Source organism: Geospiza fortis, unplaced genomic scaffold (assembly GCF_000277835.1).
Source record: "Geospiza fortis unplaced genomic scaffold, GeoFor_1.0 scaffold40, whole genome shotgun sequence".
Taxonomy (NCBI): domain Eukaryota; kingdom Metazoa; phylum Chordata; class Aves; order Passeriformes; family Thraupidae; genus Geospiza; species Geospiza fortis.
Window position 1 is genome coordinate 12,503,230 of NW_005054297.1, and position 17,462 is coordinate 12,520,691.

Consider the following 17,462-nt stretch of genomic DNA (forward strand, 5'->3'; position numbering starts at 1 on the left):
TCCGTTCTGGCCATCCATTATGCTTAGTTGGCCAAGGGCCTGTTTGAGATACATGGTTGTCGTCTGTAATGATTCTTCTGTCTCATATTGCTGGATGTCCCTTGAGCACCAGCATTGTTTTGGAATCCTGGTTTGCCATAGTGAGCTGGTAAAGTATACTGTGACTATTTTAGGCTAGAGCTCCACCTGAATGAAACCCCATTGCTGAAATTGCATTGCAGCATTTCCTGTTTAACTGTTAAATTTTATTGTAGTAATGTGGTTTAGGCCCTTTGAAAGCAGGACAGATTCTGATCGATTTCTGTTCCGTGGTGTAAGTAAAAGAGAAATTGCTGCTTTTGATTTTGTGGCACATAAAAAGTCAATTTGATTTAAAGTTGTTGGATTCAGATAACATCTTCACAAACTAGGAAGATATTATGAAAAAAAGCATGTAGGAAAAGCAAGGGTTATGGAAGTAGTCAGTGTCATAATGAAAAACACCTGGTAACATTAAATAATACTCAATTTGATTATTGTCTTTGAGATATCCATATTTGTTGTGAAACAGATATTTGAGGACTGGAGGAAGAATCATGAGAAAGAACTATTTCAGTTTCTGACCTTTTTTGTGATAATTATAGCTTTTAAACATGCTTGATATTTAGATATAATGAAATCTTTGATACGGGTTTCCTTTACTGTCCTAATGATATTCCTGAAATTTACTACATAATCATGTCTTGTTTAGGCATGGTTCACATTTCTACTACTTGTAGTTGTTGGTAGAGCTCTCAGGTATAGTCATTAAACAGAATTTTATTTTGGAACACATTTATTAGGACACAGAATTTCTCAACTTTTTTCTCTTCAGTATAAATATGAACAATGCTATGTTTGAGCACATATACACTAACAAATTTCTTACGAAAAGCTTCTCAAATAGTGGACAGTTGTACAATTTGTGTGATAGTTCTAGAGAAGCTGCATAATGGTGGTTTTGATGGCCGATTTCCCATTTTACAAGATCCTTTTCCAACACAAACATGTTCTTCTGGATGAGGAAATGAATAATGGCAGTAATTTCCAGCAGCTAGCCAGGGCACAGCTAACTAGCTTTAATTGTTGGGCACAGAAAGATGGTTGTGTTCCAAATTGCACTTTGCAACCTCTTGGATATTCTTAATTCTACTTAAAAATTGCATTATGTAACTGAGATGTACGACTGTAATATGAAGGTTTAATGAGACTGTCAAAGCTTTTTTGTAGTATTCATATTCTAGAGTTTATATTCATAGCCTGGAGTTTGCTGTAGTTTGTGCAGTCTCTCAGAACCTAGAAGTATTCTGTGAAGTAGAGCTGAAAACCAATAATTGCAGGCTAAGCAATGTGTATCTTAGTCAGCCACAGCTGTGGTACAGGAATTTTGTGGGGTGGGGAGTAGGAAAAGAGATCTGTGGGCCACATAAGTGCAGGGATGTCACTTAATTTTTTGATTTTTCGTTCAACCAGAGATGCTTTTCAGATCTCTACCTGTCCATTCAAAATCTGTCTTAAATTTTAACGTGCTTAAGCCACTTCAGATAGGATTCCCTAAAACTTTTAAATTGTCTTAAAATAGCTTAGATTGACACTGTTGTGTTCTAAATTATCTGTTTCCAAGACTGTCCAGTATTACTGTCTCCTGATTTATGTTTTCATTAGCTTTTCACTGTGAAGTTTCTTTCTTGTATTTTAGGGGCATTTCTTATTGATTTATCCTTGGATTTCAGTTTTTTCTCCTTATCATGTCTTCAGGTTTTTAATCTTGATTTTGCATGCATCATGTTTTGTATGCTCCCATTTAATTTCCTTTATTGTAACTTCCAGTTTTTGCTTAAACCTAATGTAACTAAAATGAATGAGCTCTAACTTCAGATTCCTTCCACTTGCCATCTTCTTTTTAATTCAGATTTGTGACTTCATGTTCACCTGCATGTTTTTCCTCACTCTTATACTGAGCTGTGGAAGGATTTTCATACAAAAAGGCGCTTCCTTTTTTTCCCAGTGAGAATTTTAGCTTCTTGTTTCATGCCTGTGGCAACTAGCCTCTTGTATTTTAATGCACTGGGAGGTGTTCCTCATGTGAGGTAATCTGTACACAGATATTCCACTCCTGCTGCAGTGGTGTGTCTTCTTTCTTCAAAGCCTTTTCTGACTCATCTGTGTCCCAGTGCAACATGCTGCATCTTGCTCCATTTGGCTGACATCATATTTTCTTGTAGTCACAGCAGTCTTCCTGCAAAAGCTCTGTCCTTTTCTGTGCTGCATCTTCCTGGAACTAATCAGTAGAGCCCCTGGCTGCTTTCAGCCTCAGGTTGGTGCTGCTCTGGTGTGGTTGACTAGTGAGAGCCAAAGGAAGGAAATATTAATGGCTGCAGCAGAGTCATAGTGTCTGGTCTCCTTAGTGTTGTTTCAAAGTAGATCAAAGCTCCTGAGCTCCTCTTAATATACCATTTTGTTCTGCTTTACCTTATGTCACTGAGTTGCAGAGTCTTTACTCTGTTGAGGAGAGACTGGAGTATATGTTTCTGGTGTGTTAACATTTGTAGTATGGATGGCAACTGTAAGTTGTCAGCTTCTTAAATAATTTTTAACTTCCTGTTTTAAGAGAGTTGATTTACAGTGGTTAAAGATGTATGAAGTCACTCTGATAATCTGCTGTCTTGAAGTTGCTGTACTGCCAGTCAGTGCTGTTGTGTTGCTGTAGAATGCATTGACAGGTACAAATGGGATCCCTTCTGGAAGGTTCTTCAGCTAAAGAGGACCTATATCATTTGGATCAAACAGTTTGACCAAGAAGACCACTTAGCTGTGTGAAGTTACTTGTATGTGCTTCGTGTATCTGTTCTTTTTCTGATGTTGGGAAAAGAGGAAGAAGTAATACAGGTATCACTCTAATTCTTAGCCTTGCCCTTGGTCCTTTTGGTTTTTGTAAAATCCAAGTTAGGCAAAGCAAGTAGAATTAAGTCAATCTCAAGTCTTGAGATTGGCTGTTCTTTGTCAGGTGGAATATTAAGATCACTGCTTTATAGTGAGACTTGATAATTGCATGGTGTGCAAGAAACTGCCCTGAGAGAGCTGTTTTGTCACTGCATCAGTGTATGTGTGTGTGTTGGAGTTGCACGAAATATGTCTGTTGTCAAGTTCTGTCTTTCCTTGAAGCCCAAGTTATGAAACAAACGTTGATAAATGAGTTGGAAGAGGTGGGGGGAATATGCAATATATATTTGGTTAGAAAGGGAGGTGGAAAGAGGGAGGGAGCTGTGTGAGCCTGGACTGCTTCAGTAAATAAACTACTTGTGAAACAAATGGAATAATTGGGAATTCCTGAAAAGAATGTGTTGAAGCTTAAAATATCAGGTAGAGTTTTGATTAGACCAGTCCTCAAAGAGGACATGCACTTTAATTTCTTGACTTTTATACTGGCTGCTACTGTAAACTGAATGTGCATGAAACTTCTCAAACACAGCAAGGCATGCCAGCTATCCAGAGCACCAGGAGTGAGTCTGGCCTGTACTGGGCAAAAGCTGGCCTTGTTGCCTTTGACACTTCTTTGTATTTTCATAAACATACCTTAGGACAGAAAGGAGTACAGGTAAGTACTAAAAAGACAGTAAATTCAAAATGCTAGAGAGATAGTAAATGTTCAACATTACTTTTAATAGCATGGAGATGTCATAAAAATTATAGAAAGTGGTGTCATTGTTTACACAACTGTGAAAATTGAGTGACTCTTGTGCTTTTCAAGGATTTTCAGAGCTATAAATACATGAAGGGCTTTTAGCTTTTCTTTTGGGCTGAGTGCCCAGTTGTAGGCATTTCTACAAAAGCAGTTATGACAGACAGCATGATGTTGGCCAAAGCATAAACCCCTTGAACTACAGTAAGTGGCAGTGACTATTTGGATTGCTACAAACAGCTTCATTTTTATTTTAAAACCTGGCAGCTGATAAATATTTTCTTGCCTGGACCTTCAAGCATAGTTTGCTAATTTCAGTGTTAGAGGGAAGAGTGTTTTGGAGCTCGCTCTTAATAAAGATCAGTGTTTTGGGTGAGTGGTGGTTTTATAAACATAAGCTTTTGTAAGAAGTGAACTTAATGGTAGTAATTACAAAAAAATCTCTAAAAGCTTTTATAACACAAACAATTCAAGTTCTAGAATTACAGAGGAGAGATGAGATAATCTTGTAGAGAGAAAGTTGTGGGAAATAACTTCTGTGTTGCTAATGTCATTGGCATAAAGAGAACAACTTTTGCTGTGTGTTTTGTACAGAAGCATGTCTGATTAGACTGTCAGATGTTCCTAAGTGACGCTGTGTGGCATGCAATCATACTCACTTGGAATATGAAGTCTGTCATTACTCTAGAAGAAACACTTGTTTAGCTGATTCTACACATGCATAATCTCTAGTTAAGAGTTATGTCTTGCAATTCACTTTTGTCTTTTGCTGAACCACATTTCCAAGTTTGGTTCTAATTCAAAGTAAGGCTTAAAGTTCCCTGTTGTGAGTGTGTGATTGGTTATGACTTTTTCTTTGATCTGTTGAGGGAGGAGAAGTTTTCAGCTAAATTTCTAGAGGTCTTAAACTGGACTATTACTTTCTTCAGTCATGGAATGTTGATGTTAAAATAAATGAATGGAGATATGGACAGACAAAGGTTTCAGTATATCTGGCAAAACAATATGATCTTGTTGTTTCTCTCTACTCTCCTGTGTGCATTATCTCTTTTTCCTTGTTGCTAATGCTTGACTGTATACCTCCTTAGGACAGAGATAGTTTCTTTATTCCGTGTTCAAAGAGAATGAAAAGATCAGGTGCTAGGATAGAAATAATGAACAAAAATAAATTGTTTATTGTTCAAGGCTACTGAAACAGTAGTTGTGTTTTGTGTACTTTAGCACTGCTCCTTGGCTATTAAGATGCTTATTGCTTCCTTTGCTTAGGAAAACAAGAGTTCTTTATTGCATAGTGTTTTATTTCTTTCAGGTGAATCTGAAAAGATTAATCCTCATTTGTATGTTTATGTGACAGAGAAATGTCCATATATGTAATGTGTCTGAAGTCCTTGGTAGCCATATATTATCACTGTTATACTTTATCCAAAGTAGTTAATTTTAGGGTCAAATCTGTACTTTCTTTATCTTTTGGGGTTGTACTATAGTGTATATAGAGTATAAAAACAGAAATAGCATACTCTGTGGTATTCTGTTGCATGTCTGATCTTATGCTCATTTTGTCTGTCCTCATAATTATTTTTTTCCTCTCTTTTCCAGGTTATATACATCTCCAAAGAAGAAACAAAATCCACTGCAAAAAAGTGTCAGTCCATTAGTTTGGTGCAGACAGGTATTGGATTACCCAAGTCCTGATGTTGAATGTGCTAAGAAGTCACTGATCCACAAGCTAGAACAAACAATGTCGGGTGAGTTTCTGCACACTGAAACCACTGGGTTGTATGTATTTATTCTGAAACAGCATCAAAATTAGCTAATGGTTGTGGGATAAAACATCTATCAATTACTTGTGTCTAAAGCTTTCATTATGGTTTACAAAGTCATTAATTCTACTCATTTTACTCATATGAATGAAATGAAAGAAGGCATTAGATCATGAGTCATGATTTCAGAGTTTTGTAATACCTGCATAGTTTGGTCTGATGTTTTCAGGAAAAGCCAATGGTTTTAACTCAAAAAGTTTTCTCATCTTTTTTTTTAAATAGAAGCCTGTATAAAGATATCATAATTGTTAGGTGCTTGTCAGTATGTTAGCATGAAACTTGATTTTTTTGCTAGATTATCTATTTTACTTCATCTAAAGAAATGGAGGCTTATGTTTTTGAATACTTTGGGGAGATGATAATGATTTCTTCTCCTCACATCCCCAGTAACTTGAGATCTAGTTACAGTCAGATTTTTAAAAAATCTGTTTGAGTTTGATTCTTCCTTAATACTAATAAGTTGCTTATATTCAAAACTGGAGAGTGTTTGACCCTGTGAGAATGAAAGTCTACATTCTCCATCCTTCTATTACCAGACTTTTTTATGTCAAACCAGCAGCAAAATGCTGAAGGTCTGATTAGAATTCTCTGTCCATCTGGTTTCTTGCTTTGTTTTGTTTCTTTGTTGGAACCTATTTTTTTTAAATTATGCTAGAAAACTTACTTTCTTGTTATTAATATCTATTCTCCTCCTGTTGCATCTTTTTGTAGTCTGCTACTGCTACATGTTAAACTGTTATCTTCAGGAATTAGAAGAATAGTTGGACTTGAGCTAAGAGTGTATGAACACACAGTTCCAGGAGTGGTTCCAATAGTCACCTCCTTTCCATGGTTATGTGTAAACTTTGTGCTGAGTTTATTTGGCTGTGACTTCTTTCCTGTCCTTGTATTATTTTTTGGAGCAATTCAGTCTTTATTCTGGTTTGTACTAAAACTATTCTTAATAAAGTTTGAATCCATTCTTTATTCTTATGAAAATGATGGGCATAGTGGTGGAAGTGCCTTTAGTACGAGTCACCCTGAATATTTCCCTATTTCTTGCGCTTTTTTATGCTGCCTGGACAATTGTCTATTAAAAATTTACCTCAACAGTTAACATGATATATGACTTAGATACGGGCAAAGACTGAGATTGTGAACAACAAAAAGCACTCACATCACAGGGATTTATGAAGGATGATACAGGTTTGGGAATCTGAATACTACTGAGTATTTATGAATGGATGGCAGTTGATTGACATAATTCTGTTTGTGGTTTAACTTCTTTCAGAATTCAGTAGAAGTCTTCCGGAAGTACCACTAATTCTGCTACCCACAGGGTATCTTTAAAAATTCATAGCTGAAGCAGAATGGCAGGAAACTTCTCTCTGAAATGCATACATTTGAAAGTTTTAACATTCCAATGATGTGTTTTCCTTTTTTTTGTTTTCCCCTAGATCTGTGAATCTGCTTCTGGCAGTGATACTTGTAAGAATAACACAATTTGTAGTATTAATTGGTGGAAATACTAATGGAGCATATGCTGCTTGGAGCAGATTGCATGTAAAACTGAATTTTCAACAAAACAGAAAATTATCTTTCAGAGCAACCAGCCTCCTTTAAGAATAAGGGTAGCAGGGAGCTCCACTGGAGAAGACAAGTAGTGTTTCTTGTAACTTTGTGTGTATTTCCTATTCTAAACTTCAGGAGTGTCGTGTAACTTGCATTTTGCATAGTACTTGTAGCTCATGGGCCCATCACTTAACCTGTTACTAGCTGCTGGTTCAGTTCATAGATTCTGGTTCCAGTCTCCATGGATAAGGCTTTTCAATGTCTGTAACTTTCTTCCCTGAATCCTTGCTGGTGCTTCTTTTGCATTGACTCTTCTTACATTGTTAGTTCCTGTTGTTAGGTCTTTCTGATCTTAATATCTTTTTCCTCTTTTTCAGTCTCAAATGTTGTCTCGTACATGTTATTTTCTTCTTCCATCATATTTTTCATTCTATGACAATCAAGGAGGGAAGAATAGCATGGAGCTCTCAGCTGCTAGCAGTTACTGATGCACAATGCCTTGTCAGTATTCAGGTTTACCATTGCAGAGCAAGTCATGCTCAGTGTTGGAAATGTGTTCAGACTAGAGGGAACTTTAGGTATATTCTGCACTCAGATTTTCCGATTTTCTACAGCAAAAGAGAAATTCATTACCATTTCAGCAGAAACATAACTAAAAGGAATTAGATGCTGCATACTGTTTCTGTATTTTATAAAAGAAAATTTACGTTAAAATAAACTTGCTGGTTATCACCTCCCCCTTCTGGTGTTTTGAAAGCTAATGTGTAATCTTTTGTAAGCTAATGTTTAATATTAGGATCATTTTAATGCTAAAATGATTATCTGTCTTGCTAGTTTTGTCTGACACTCCTAATACAGACCATATCTCTATTTGTAAAAATAGCAATGTCTTCCTGAGTCACAAAAATCCTTGTTAGAAAACCTTTAGGAATTCTGGTCCAGAAAATGGATTTGAATCCAGATTTTTTTTTGTCTTGGAAAATGTACTGTGCTGATGAAGGTTCACATTAGCTACCATGAAAACTACTGTGTGTATCAAGTCTCACCACATACAAGGAGCAAACTTTTTACATGTAGCAAAATCCTGCTAAGTTTCATCCAAAAAAAAAAAACCTGTGTATGATCAAATACTTTGGATCATTATGGATGTATACAAAGAGCCTGTTTTGAAGACTACACAGTAGTAGAATTGTTTTCTAATGTGTGGTTAATATTTTAAAATACTTGTCTGTGTAATAAATACAAAAGAAAGAACTGTTGTGCAGATTTACATTTTAGGGATTTTTAATGACGTTTTTCGGCAAGAGATGAGAAGTAGATTTTTTTTTGTGTGTGTGTGTGTGAGAACAAAGATTCAATTGGAATAAATGCTTTGGGGTTCCTTTGTGAATGCTAGAAATTGATATCAAAGGCCTCATCATAATCATCCAGATCAGAGCGAGTTGTAATTACTGGCTTTGTTTACTGAGCTTTGTAATCAAATGGAGGTTTTCCCTTCTGACACTCAAAATAAACTGAAAATACCTCATGAATACTTGCTAGAATTTAGTGAAGTCACAACTTGCTGAAATTAATACATATTGTTTAACACTTGCAGTGAAAGCTGGAATATAAACCTTTCATCCTTCATCTTAAACTGTCTTTTCATTCTAACTAAAACACTGGTAATATTAACTGATTTAGAAAGGATCTTTACAGGAGATGTGATTTTAGGAATTTGCTGCAAAGTCAGCTTTAATTTCTGCTGCTTTTGCCTCTGTATTCTGCCATTGGCTAGGTTGGATGTTGTGTTTTTTGGGGGGCACTCTTAAAAACTGATTAAGTGATGCAATACAGTTAAAATCAGTTAAAATAATATATTTTTAAATTTAAATCTACTTTAGTAGGTCAGATAATAGTGCAGGCCCATCAATGTTTGCACTCGACAACTGAGGATGTAGTGACCAAGAGCAAAAGGGAGAAGCCAAAGTTTTGCTGGGCTTGGCTGCTGAAAGCAGCATTGCATGCAACTGTAATCTGTTTTGGCTTCTAATGTCAAAATAACAATGATTTTTAGTAAGGAAATTTGGGTTCCTTTCCTTTTTTTTTTTCTGTCCACTGCTATCAGTAGCCTAATTCTTACTGCACTCATTGAAGCCCCTTTTCACTAAGAGAAATGTCACACAATATTTTTTAATTGCTTACTTTCAGCAGCTGGGTGAACTGCAGCTAAATCTAATCTGGTTTTACATAACATCAAGTTGGCTTTTCTAGCTTTTTCATCTTAACATTTTGCAATTTAATTTGTCCTTATATACATTTCTGCATTAATATACTTCCAGCAGTGAAGGAACTGATTTGTAGCAAAAGCATCTAAATATCTTTTGGACCCCACTACCTCTGCAGCTGAAATTCCATTTTCTGTTACATTTAAAATGTAAACTTTTGAACAACATAGTCAAGTAACTAAACAAATAACATACCCAACAACCAGTGGAATTTCAGTATCATACTGCTCACCACTGTTAATGTTCACCAGTGTTTAAAATTAATCTGAAAATTCTTCAACATTGAAACATTTACAACAAATGGCAAAGTACCAAATTTAGATCTTATATTGCATATGAAGTTGAAGCCTATGGTCAAAAAATCCGAAGTTATTAAACAGAAGGTTAACAGCAGGAAATAGTCAATTTGCTTTAGTCTGGTAAGTTCATGGTACCTGCAAATCTATACAGAAGCGTTTGCCTTACTTAGTGGCTTTTGATTTTAGCATATGCTTAGGGAAATTTTGTAGGTGATACTGCTTAGTTGTGTGGTGCCAGTCTTGGGGTTGCTGTTGAGGTATTGTGTGATTCAGACAGGCCTGAGAGTTCTGAGAAGGTGACTTCATGGTGTGCTCTGGTTTGTATGTAGCTGTGTATGGAGTGTGTGTTAGTGTAACTGAGCTACTACTGCCTTCCTGCTTCCCAGCACCTACACTGGACATCTCCAGAGCTGATGTCTCAAAGACATCAGCTGTAGTGATCTTAGATCTGACTTCTGAAAGGAAAACACTTGTCGCTATCTTGTCTTGCCCTCTTCTGCCACTCCTTTCACATTATGGTTATATCTAGGGGTGAAGAAAGCAGTGGAAAAACTTTCTGGTGACTGAAGTTTTCTACTTGAATTGCATAGTAATTAAATCACACTGAAGACACAATATAGTATTGTATTTGTTTTTCATTGATTCATTCAGTATAATTCATCACTTTTCCACTTTTTCCTGAAGCCCTCAAAAGGCAGAGTTTGTACAGCAGCCCTTTCAGTGCGGTCAGTCACGCGAGCTCCTACAGTCCAAATACCGGCAGCCCCTACAGCAGTGGCTTCAACTCTCCCTCCTCAACACCAGTGAAATCTGCTTTGGTGAAACAGCTCATACCTCCTGGTACCTCAGGTAAGGCACTGTGTGTCTGGTCTTTTCCTTTCTTCCTCCTCTTCCTTCACAGATATTCTCAGATAGACAACATTTGCATCGAACTAGAGTAAGAAAGACTCCGGAACTTTCCAGCATTTTGTAGGATGTGTGCATCACACATTTTGAGCTTTTGAGGAAGGGATTTTTGCATACTCTCTGGCATGATAAACATGTAAAATGTTTTCTTTGGGTGTCTGTGACCCAAAAATTACTGATGTATGTGATTAGCAGTTAGACCAAAACACCTGAGTTCATTCTGTGGAGCTCCAAGTGGCTTCTGGAACTGACCCTGTAATTGACAGGAGTGTAATTTCCATGGTAGGTGTTCAAAGGTTAGGGGTTGGTAGTTGTGAAGTCTTTTCAAGTATCCTATTACTAACTGAAACATTTGGTATGCAGTGTATCCATCAATACCTCTGAGATGTGAACAATATAATGTAAGGAAGAAGCATAGTCTCCAGTTAAGCATTCCATGAGCCTTTGTAGCCATCAGTGTAAACATTAACTTCTGGCAATGTTTTCTACTTTTATTCTGCTCTGTAGACACTTTCTTTGCATGAAAAAAATTGTTGCCTGGAACGTATCTCTACTCTGAAGTCAGACTGTTGGCTTATTGAATATAATTTAAGTTAGCTTACAGGAAAGATGAAAAAACATTGCATTGACAATCCAGCTGTCACTAGTTCACTGGACTTTTACAGAAGCCTGCACTGCATGAGAGCCATTACCCAGTTTTTTGGTTTAATCTTGATATCTCTGCTCTGCACTGTGTGCTACAATGACAAGTCTGCCTGAGGTACAGAGGTGTAACAGGCAATGGGAAGGCAGAAGGCAGTGAACAGGGAGAGTTTCTTCTTGTTATAGTTTCCATGTTACAGTTTAGCAAAGGTGTGTATGTGGAACAGGTAGTATTTTCAGATAAAATCTATTTTAAGCATTCGAAACTGAATCAATATTCATTGGATCAGCAAAAACGTTATTGTTAAGAAAGATCCAGTCAAACTTACATCTTACAAGGTATATACAGAGGTGAGAATGAAAGCACAGATGGAACCAGGTATGCAATTGCTTTTTATGTAGAGCCGTGCAAACTTCATAGCAGTTGTAACATGCTATGATAGACCAAATTATTTGCCACTAGTCTGTTTTGAGACTATTGCAATGATTTTATAAAGTTGTCCATTTTTAGAAGGTAGTGGTTAAGACCTGCTTTTGTAAGTTACATTTTCAGCCTAGGTTTGCAATAAAATAATCAAATGTGTCAAATGGTTTGTCAGATCAATGTCTCAGTAGCAATTTCTTCAGACTGGTGGTTTTTACTAGGAAAAGAAATGCAGCTTGCCTTTTTTAAATTTTTTTTTTTAGTAACAACAATTCCTATTACTTTATTTTCCTTCCATAGGTCATCTTAAAATTTCAGGAGATAGAAATCCTCCACTAAGTCCACAGTCTTCTCTGGACAGTGAATTAAGTGCATCGGAGATGGATGAAGACTCTATTGGGTCTAATTACAAGTTAAATGATGTTACAGATGTGCAAATTTTAGCACGAATGCAGGAAGAAAGTAAGTGGGGTTTTTTTCCTGAAATCAAATAGAGCTGTTGAGTTTGGTTTTTTTTAATAACTGCAGTGGTAGTTGTTTAGTAAGCATAGAAAAGCAGTATAACTTCTACTATGGATGTACAAATGTAGTTTTTCCAAGAAAGTTGGTTAAGGACTTCAGCCTCCAGGCTAAGGAAAGGAATTTGCTATGCAGAAGTTTTCTTTAGAAACAATGGACAAGACAATGCTGGAGAGTATGAATTTGTAAGGTACAGTATTTGCTGAAAGGATGATTGTTAGAATGGACTACTGCCTGCCACCATTCTTAGGAGATTGGTGCCTTCCTGATGTAATCCAGTCATGTTCACATCAATGCTTAAATCATAATTTAAATCACCGAAATTTAAAGTCAATATGGCAGAGAATTATTAAGAAAAGTGCCTATATAGATGTCTGTCTTTAATTACAGCTTTAGTTGAGACTTTTTGTCCCTCTGAATTTGCAGTGGTAATAATTTCACTTGTCTAACTAGGTGGTCTCCAGACTACTGTGTATCCTTATCAGTGAAAAAAATCAAAACCAGATGCCTAATATATGTATTTTTTAATAAATTATAGACATGTATTACTCTAATGTATGTCACACACAAATATACACAAAATTATAATTTAGAAAAGTATGAGATAAAGACAAGATAAATGTTGTTTAGAAATACTAGTTGTTCAGAATTTTCTTGCTTTATGCCAGTGGATTGGTTTGCATATCCCCAGGGGTGTGGGCACCACACTTCAGAGACCACTGATCTATCACCTCCAGTTTCTCTAGGAGTAGCTTATTGTGTTACTTTTTTTGTTAGATTCAATAACACATTGCAAGAGACATTTCATTGTGGCTGCTGTAATTGTTGTAGGATGTTACTTGATACCAAAATTATGATGTAGCCTGTGTTACTAGTTGCAGCCTGGGAGAGGAGATGAACAAGTACATGCACAACACACCTATACTGCTGATTGCTTTCCTAGGAAAAGGAATGAGCTCACCTAAGTCAAGTCATTATTAGCTGGTAGATAACTTTTTGGTACTAATTGGGATTATTTAATGCCTCCAATAACAGGAGTTAAGGTGAGCCAAATCTGAGTTTGAGAACTGTGCAGATATCTGTGTGCACAGTCTCTAGTTGGAACCATTTGTGGGCTGGAGCAAGTAAACAACGCTGTTGTTGTTGCCAGGCCTGCGGCAAGAGTACGCAGCCACGGCGTCTCGGCGTAGTTCTGGCTCCTCCTGCAATTCCACGCGGCGAGGCACATTCAGCGACCAAGAGCTTGATGCACAGAGCTTAGAAGATGAGGAGGACGGCACACATCACACAGTGCACCCTGCTGTCAGCAGGTTCTCGCCATCACCTCGCAGTTCTCCCTGGCCTTCACCAAAACAATCCCCAAGAAATTCGCCTCGCTCCCGATCACCTGCTCGAAGCATAGAGTACAGCAGAGTGTCACCGCAGCCTATGATCAGCCGTTTACAGCAGCCTCGTCTTTCCCTTCAAGGCCATCCTACAGACTTGCAGACTAGTAATGTCAAAAGTGAAGGTAAAAAACTGTTTGAAGTTCATTACATGAGTAGTTGTGTAGTTTCTCTAAAGGAGTTTTGTCAGTGTGTAGTCCTAAAATTATGTGCCTGTGTAACATTGTGGTTTGATCTCTGGATTGCTGAAGAAAACGCAGAGCAAGCAAAGCTTAAGTTCTGCTGGGGCACACTTAAAGTCAGATGAGTTGATAGGCTTATACTTGTTTTAGATGTTATCCAGTCAATGAGGATAATTGAGTTTCATAGTGACCAAGGTCTATATTTGGCAGGCAAATGCACTAAAATAAAGCAGGGAAACTCATTTACTAGTAGAGTTAGGCCTTGCAGATGACAGAACAAAATGCAGAGGAAAGTAACTGTGGTCAGATAAGAGTAACATGGCGATTTATGCATGCCTCTAGCCTGTGAGGCAGCTGAATGCTTTCTTCTGGTTGCACAGGACTCTGAAACTTTTCAATCATGAACATAGTCTTAAAAATATTAGTACTTAACTCATGCATTTGTTGGATATTTTAGATATCTCAAAGCTGTGAAAACTGCTGCGTAGTAAATAAACTTTGGAGTAAATTCAATGCAGTTATAGTATATTGGCATAGAACAAAATAATATAATCCTTGAATGTACTTTTTCCTAGTAGCAATCTAGCAGAAACTCCTTTTGCTAGGATGAAATTTTGCTAGCAAATTCCCATTTCAACAAACGTAGTTTTTATCCAGCGAGTAAGATTTTAAATTTAGAAAGAATATACATTTAGATATTAAGAATTGCCCTTACTAGTAATAGTGGTTTGGGGAAATTTTAGGTATCTAGGAAAATGTGCAACACAAAAGCTAATCAATTATATTGTAACTTAATCAAGAATTCCTTTTCCATTCATTTCTTAAAATGAAAGTCTTGATGTGTGCTAGATGAGCTGCAGTAAAAATATCCTAAGAGAGGAATGGTACCAAAAGCTAGTATCCCACATACCAGAGGGATCAAAATAGTGTGTGATCATGTGTTTCTGAAACACTTCCAAGGAGTTATCTTGCAGTGTTTTTTGTGCAGTTGAGTGTTGCTTGGATATTCAGAGTTGATACACCAGCAGCCAAAAAAAGTTGTTCAGGTTTTCTCTTAATATTATTTGTCTAGAATGGTTGGAGGGAAATTTGACAGGGTTCAACGATGTACCAAGTGCAGTACAAAGGAATGCAAACTGTTAAGTGAAGAAAGTACACTTATTGGAATATTCAGCCAATGAAGACTTAGTTTTGTTTTCACCTTTAGTGCTTGTGCATTGTAACCTACTTCTTCCCTGCATCCCTCTGCAGAATCAGGTTGGCCACTCATCCTGTCAAGGCTTCTTCAGTCTTCTGTCCAAAGTATGTCATCAACCCAGCTTGGCATGGGTTGGAGATACACAGAATGTCATTAGACTTGAGAAGTACTTAATGGCATATTTTACTTTCTGTGAACAGTGGTACAAATATTAGAAAGCCCCTGACGTATCAGCATTAGTTGAGTAGATAAGTGAAGTCATATGTGAAAGATGAAGCATAACTGGACACTTCAATATTTTTGAATGCTGTGTATGAAGAGATCCTTACCAACTGGGAGTCTGTTGTTTGTTGTATAACGGACTGATGTGGGACAAGGCAATCTCAAAAATTTACTCAAACATCTATGTTGGTTTTACTCTTCAGGCAAGCATTTTGTTATAAATAACCTTCTAGGTAAATAATTTGAAAACTGTGCAAAACTGCAAACTAGGTTTGTCTGTTCAGCTTTGATAATAGTACAATAAAATCCAGAGAATCACAGTCCAGATATGTTTCAATTTCAAAACACAATACGCTTGACTTTTTTCACCATAGGTGAGAAATAGACATTCTTACTCTTTAGATACATAAATATTTTGTATGTGATAGATTTGAGAAGAAGTGATGTAACAAAATACACTTTTAAATTGTAGTTTTATATGGCTAATATTTTGTGTCATTTACCTTTGGGGTTCAACTACGGGTTCACAACCTGACCTTTGTCCAGCATCAGACTACACGTTGTATCTTTGTATTATTTCATGCAGAAAAGCTAAGGCGTAGTCTTCCAAACTTGTCCAGGACATCCAACATCCAAGCAGAGTCTGTGAAAAACAGCAGAAGTGACTCAAACTTCCAAGTGCCAAATGGAGGAATACCTCGCATTCAACCTCAAGCCTCAGCCAGTAAGTACCTTTAGTACTACTTCAGTGTGAATTTCAGAGTTAAGTGATGGTATTCAGCTGTCTTTGCCCAGTCTCAGGGCAAAGCAAAACATTGCATGCCATACTGGAGTTGCTAATCTTGATTTATAATCAGACTTTTGTGAATCTGTTTTTATGGTACTCAAAATAGTCAAAGTCTGCTTTCTTATTAAGGTGTCATTCATAGTTTCCCTAGTTTCCCAAAAGTATATGTAGAAGGAATATGAAAAATTAGAAATACAGTATTTGGGCATGTCTGAAACTGTTTTCTTTCTAGGCTCTGTAAAAACACCTAGATGATTGCTTTTTTTAACTAGTGAAACATGACCTGAAAGTGTTAATTTCAGTTTAGCCCTTTAAGTTAACCCATGTCTGCAGTTCTGCAGTTTCTTTCCTTCGTCTTTTTTTTTTTTTTTTTTTGGCACGTCGATTATATATCCAGTTGGCAATTTTATTTAGAAGTGTTAATTACTTCCTAAAAAAGGTTTGGATGAACCTGTGTCTCATAAAACATATTAGCCCATTGCTGGACTCCCATTGCGTTCCTAGTTTCTCCAAAAGTTTACTGCTGATATGAAAATGCTGCTATTCTCACAAATCTCTTCAAAATGGTGACCTTAAAGAAGCCAAAGCAAATGAAAATTAAATATTCAGTGTTTCTTTATATGTCAATATTGCCAGTTCCTGTTGTTTAAATGTTTCCTGACCATTTCTTTTAAAACAAGTTTCTGAATTTAATAACCTTGTGTGACATTTTCAAGGAAAGAACACATTATGAATATTTTTATGTGTAGAGCTTTGAACTGTAAAAATTATGTGATAAAGGTTCATCAGTAATCTAAATATTTGGCAGGAAATGTAAAAATAATGTTTGTGAATTTAACTAGAGGTATTTTACCTACAGAACAGTGAAGCCATAGTGGCATACCTAGTTGGTTGTCTTAAAACTTTCAAAACAATGTGTTGAAGCTACCAAGTACAGTTAAATACAGAATAAGGAATAGAGACCAAGCCAAAGACTCCAAGGTTTCTGTCTTTGTACAGATTCAGAGCAGATGTAAGGATTGTGTGGACAGTCAGTCCCAGGTGTGTGATACTGTAGTAGACAGGACTTAGTGTGACTTTACTATTGTTCATATAAATTACTCCAGCATCCTTCCACCTTGGCCCTCTTCTTCCATCTTTGGCAGACACACAGAAGGTGGGATTTCAAGCTGAAAGGACGTTTGTGTAGTTCAAATGCACAACTGTTACCTGTTAGGCAGCCTTATTGAAGTATAAAGCACTCAGAGGAGTTGGGCAGCAGTGCTGAAATAGCTGTGCTATTTCAGTGATGGGAAGAATTATCAAAATGAGCTCAAAGAAAATGAACAGAAAATATTTTTAGTAAAAATCTCTACAGATTTTATTTGGTGCTTTAGAATTTAGTGAACTGGGAAGGGAAGAGCATAGAGAGCAACTTAGCTAGAAGGCTATTTCCAGAATTAAAAGTATATTCATAGTTAAACTTTCTGGAAAGATCAGACAACAGAAGACTCAGTATTCAATATTTAGTCAATTACTTCATTGCAGGAACCAAAGTAGTCTGATTGTGTTTATATTTCT

General features: G+C 36.7%; 1 protein-coding gene across 1 annotated transcript in view; it reads left to right on the top strand.

The window, feature by feature from the left end:
* Positions 1–17,462, top strand: part of SLAIN2 (SLAIN motif family member 2) — a 49,582-nt gene that overhangs the window by 19,718 nt on the left and 12,402 nt on the right. Inside the window, exons 2-6 of the mRNA XM_031055664.1 lie at positions 5,297–5,445; positions 10,322–10,486; positions 11,910–12,071; positions 13,279–13,638; positions 15,702–15,839. Coding sequence (XP_030911524.1) covers positions 5,297–5,445; positions 10,322–10,486; positions 11,910–12,071; positions 13,279–13,638; positions 15,702–15,839 — 974 coding nt within the window. The remainder of the gene's footprint in view (positions 1–5,296; positions 5,446–10,321; positions 10,487–11,909; positions 12,072–13,278; positions 13,639–15,701; positions 15,840–17,462) is intronic.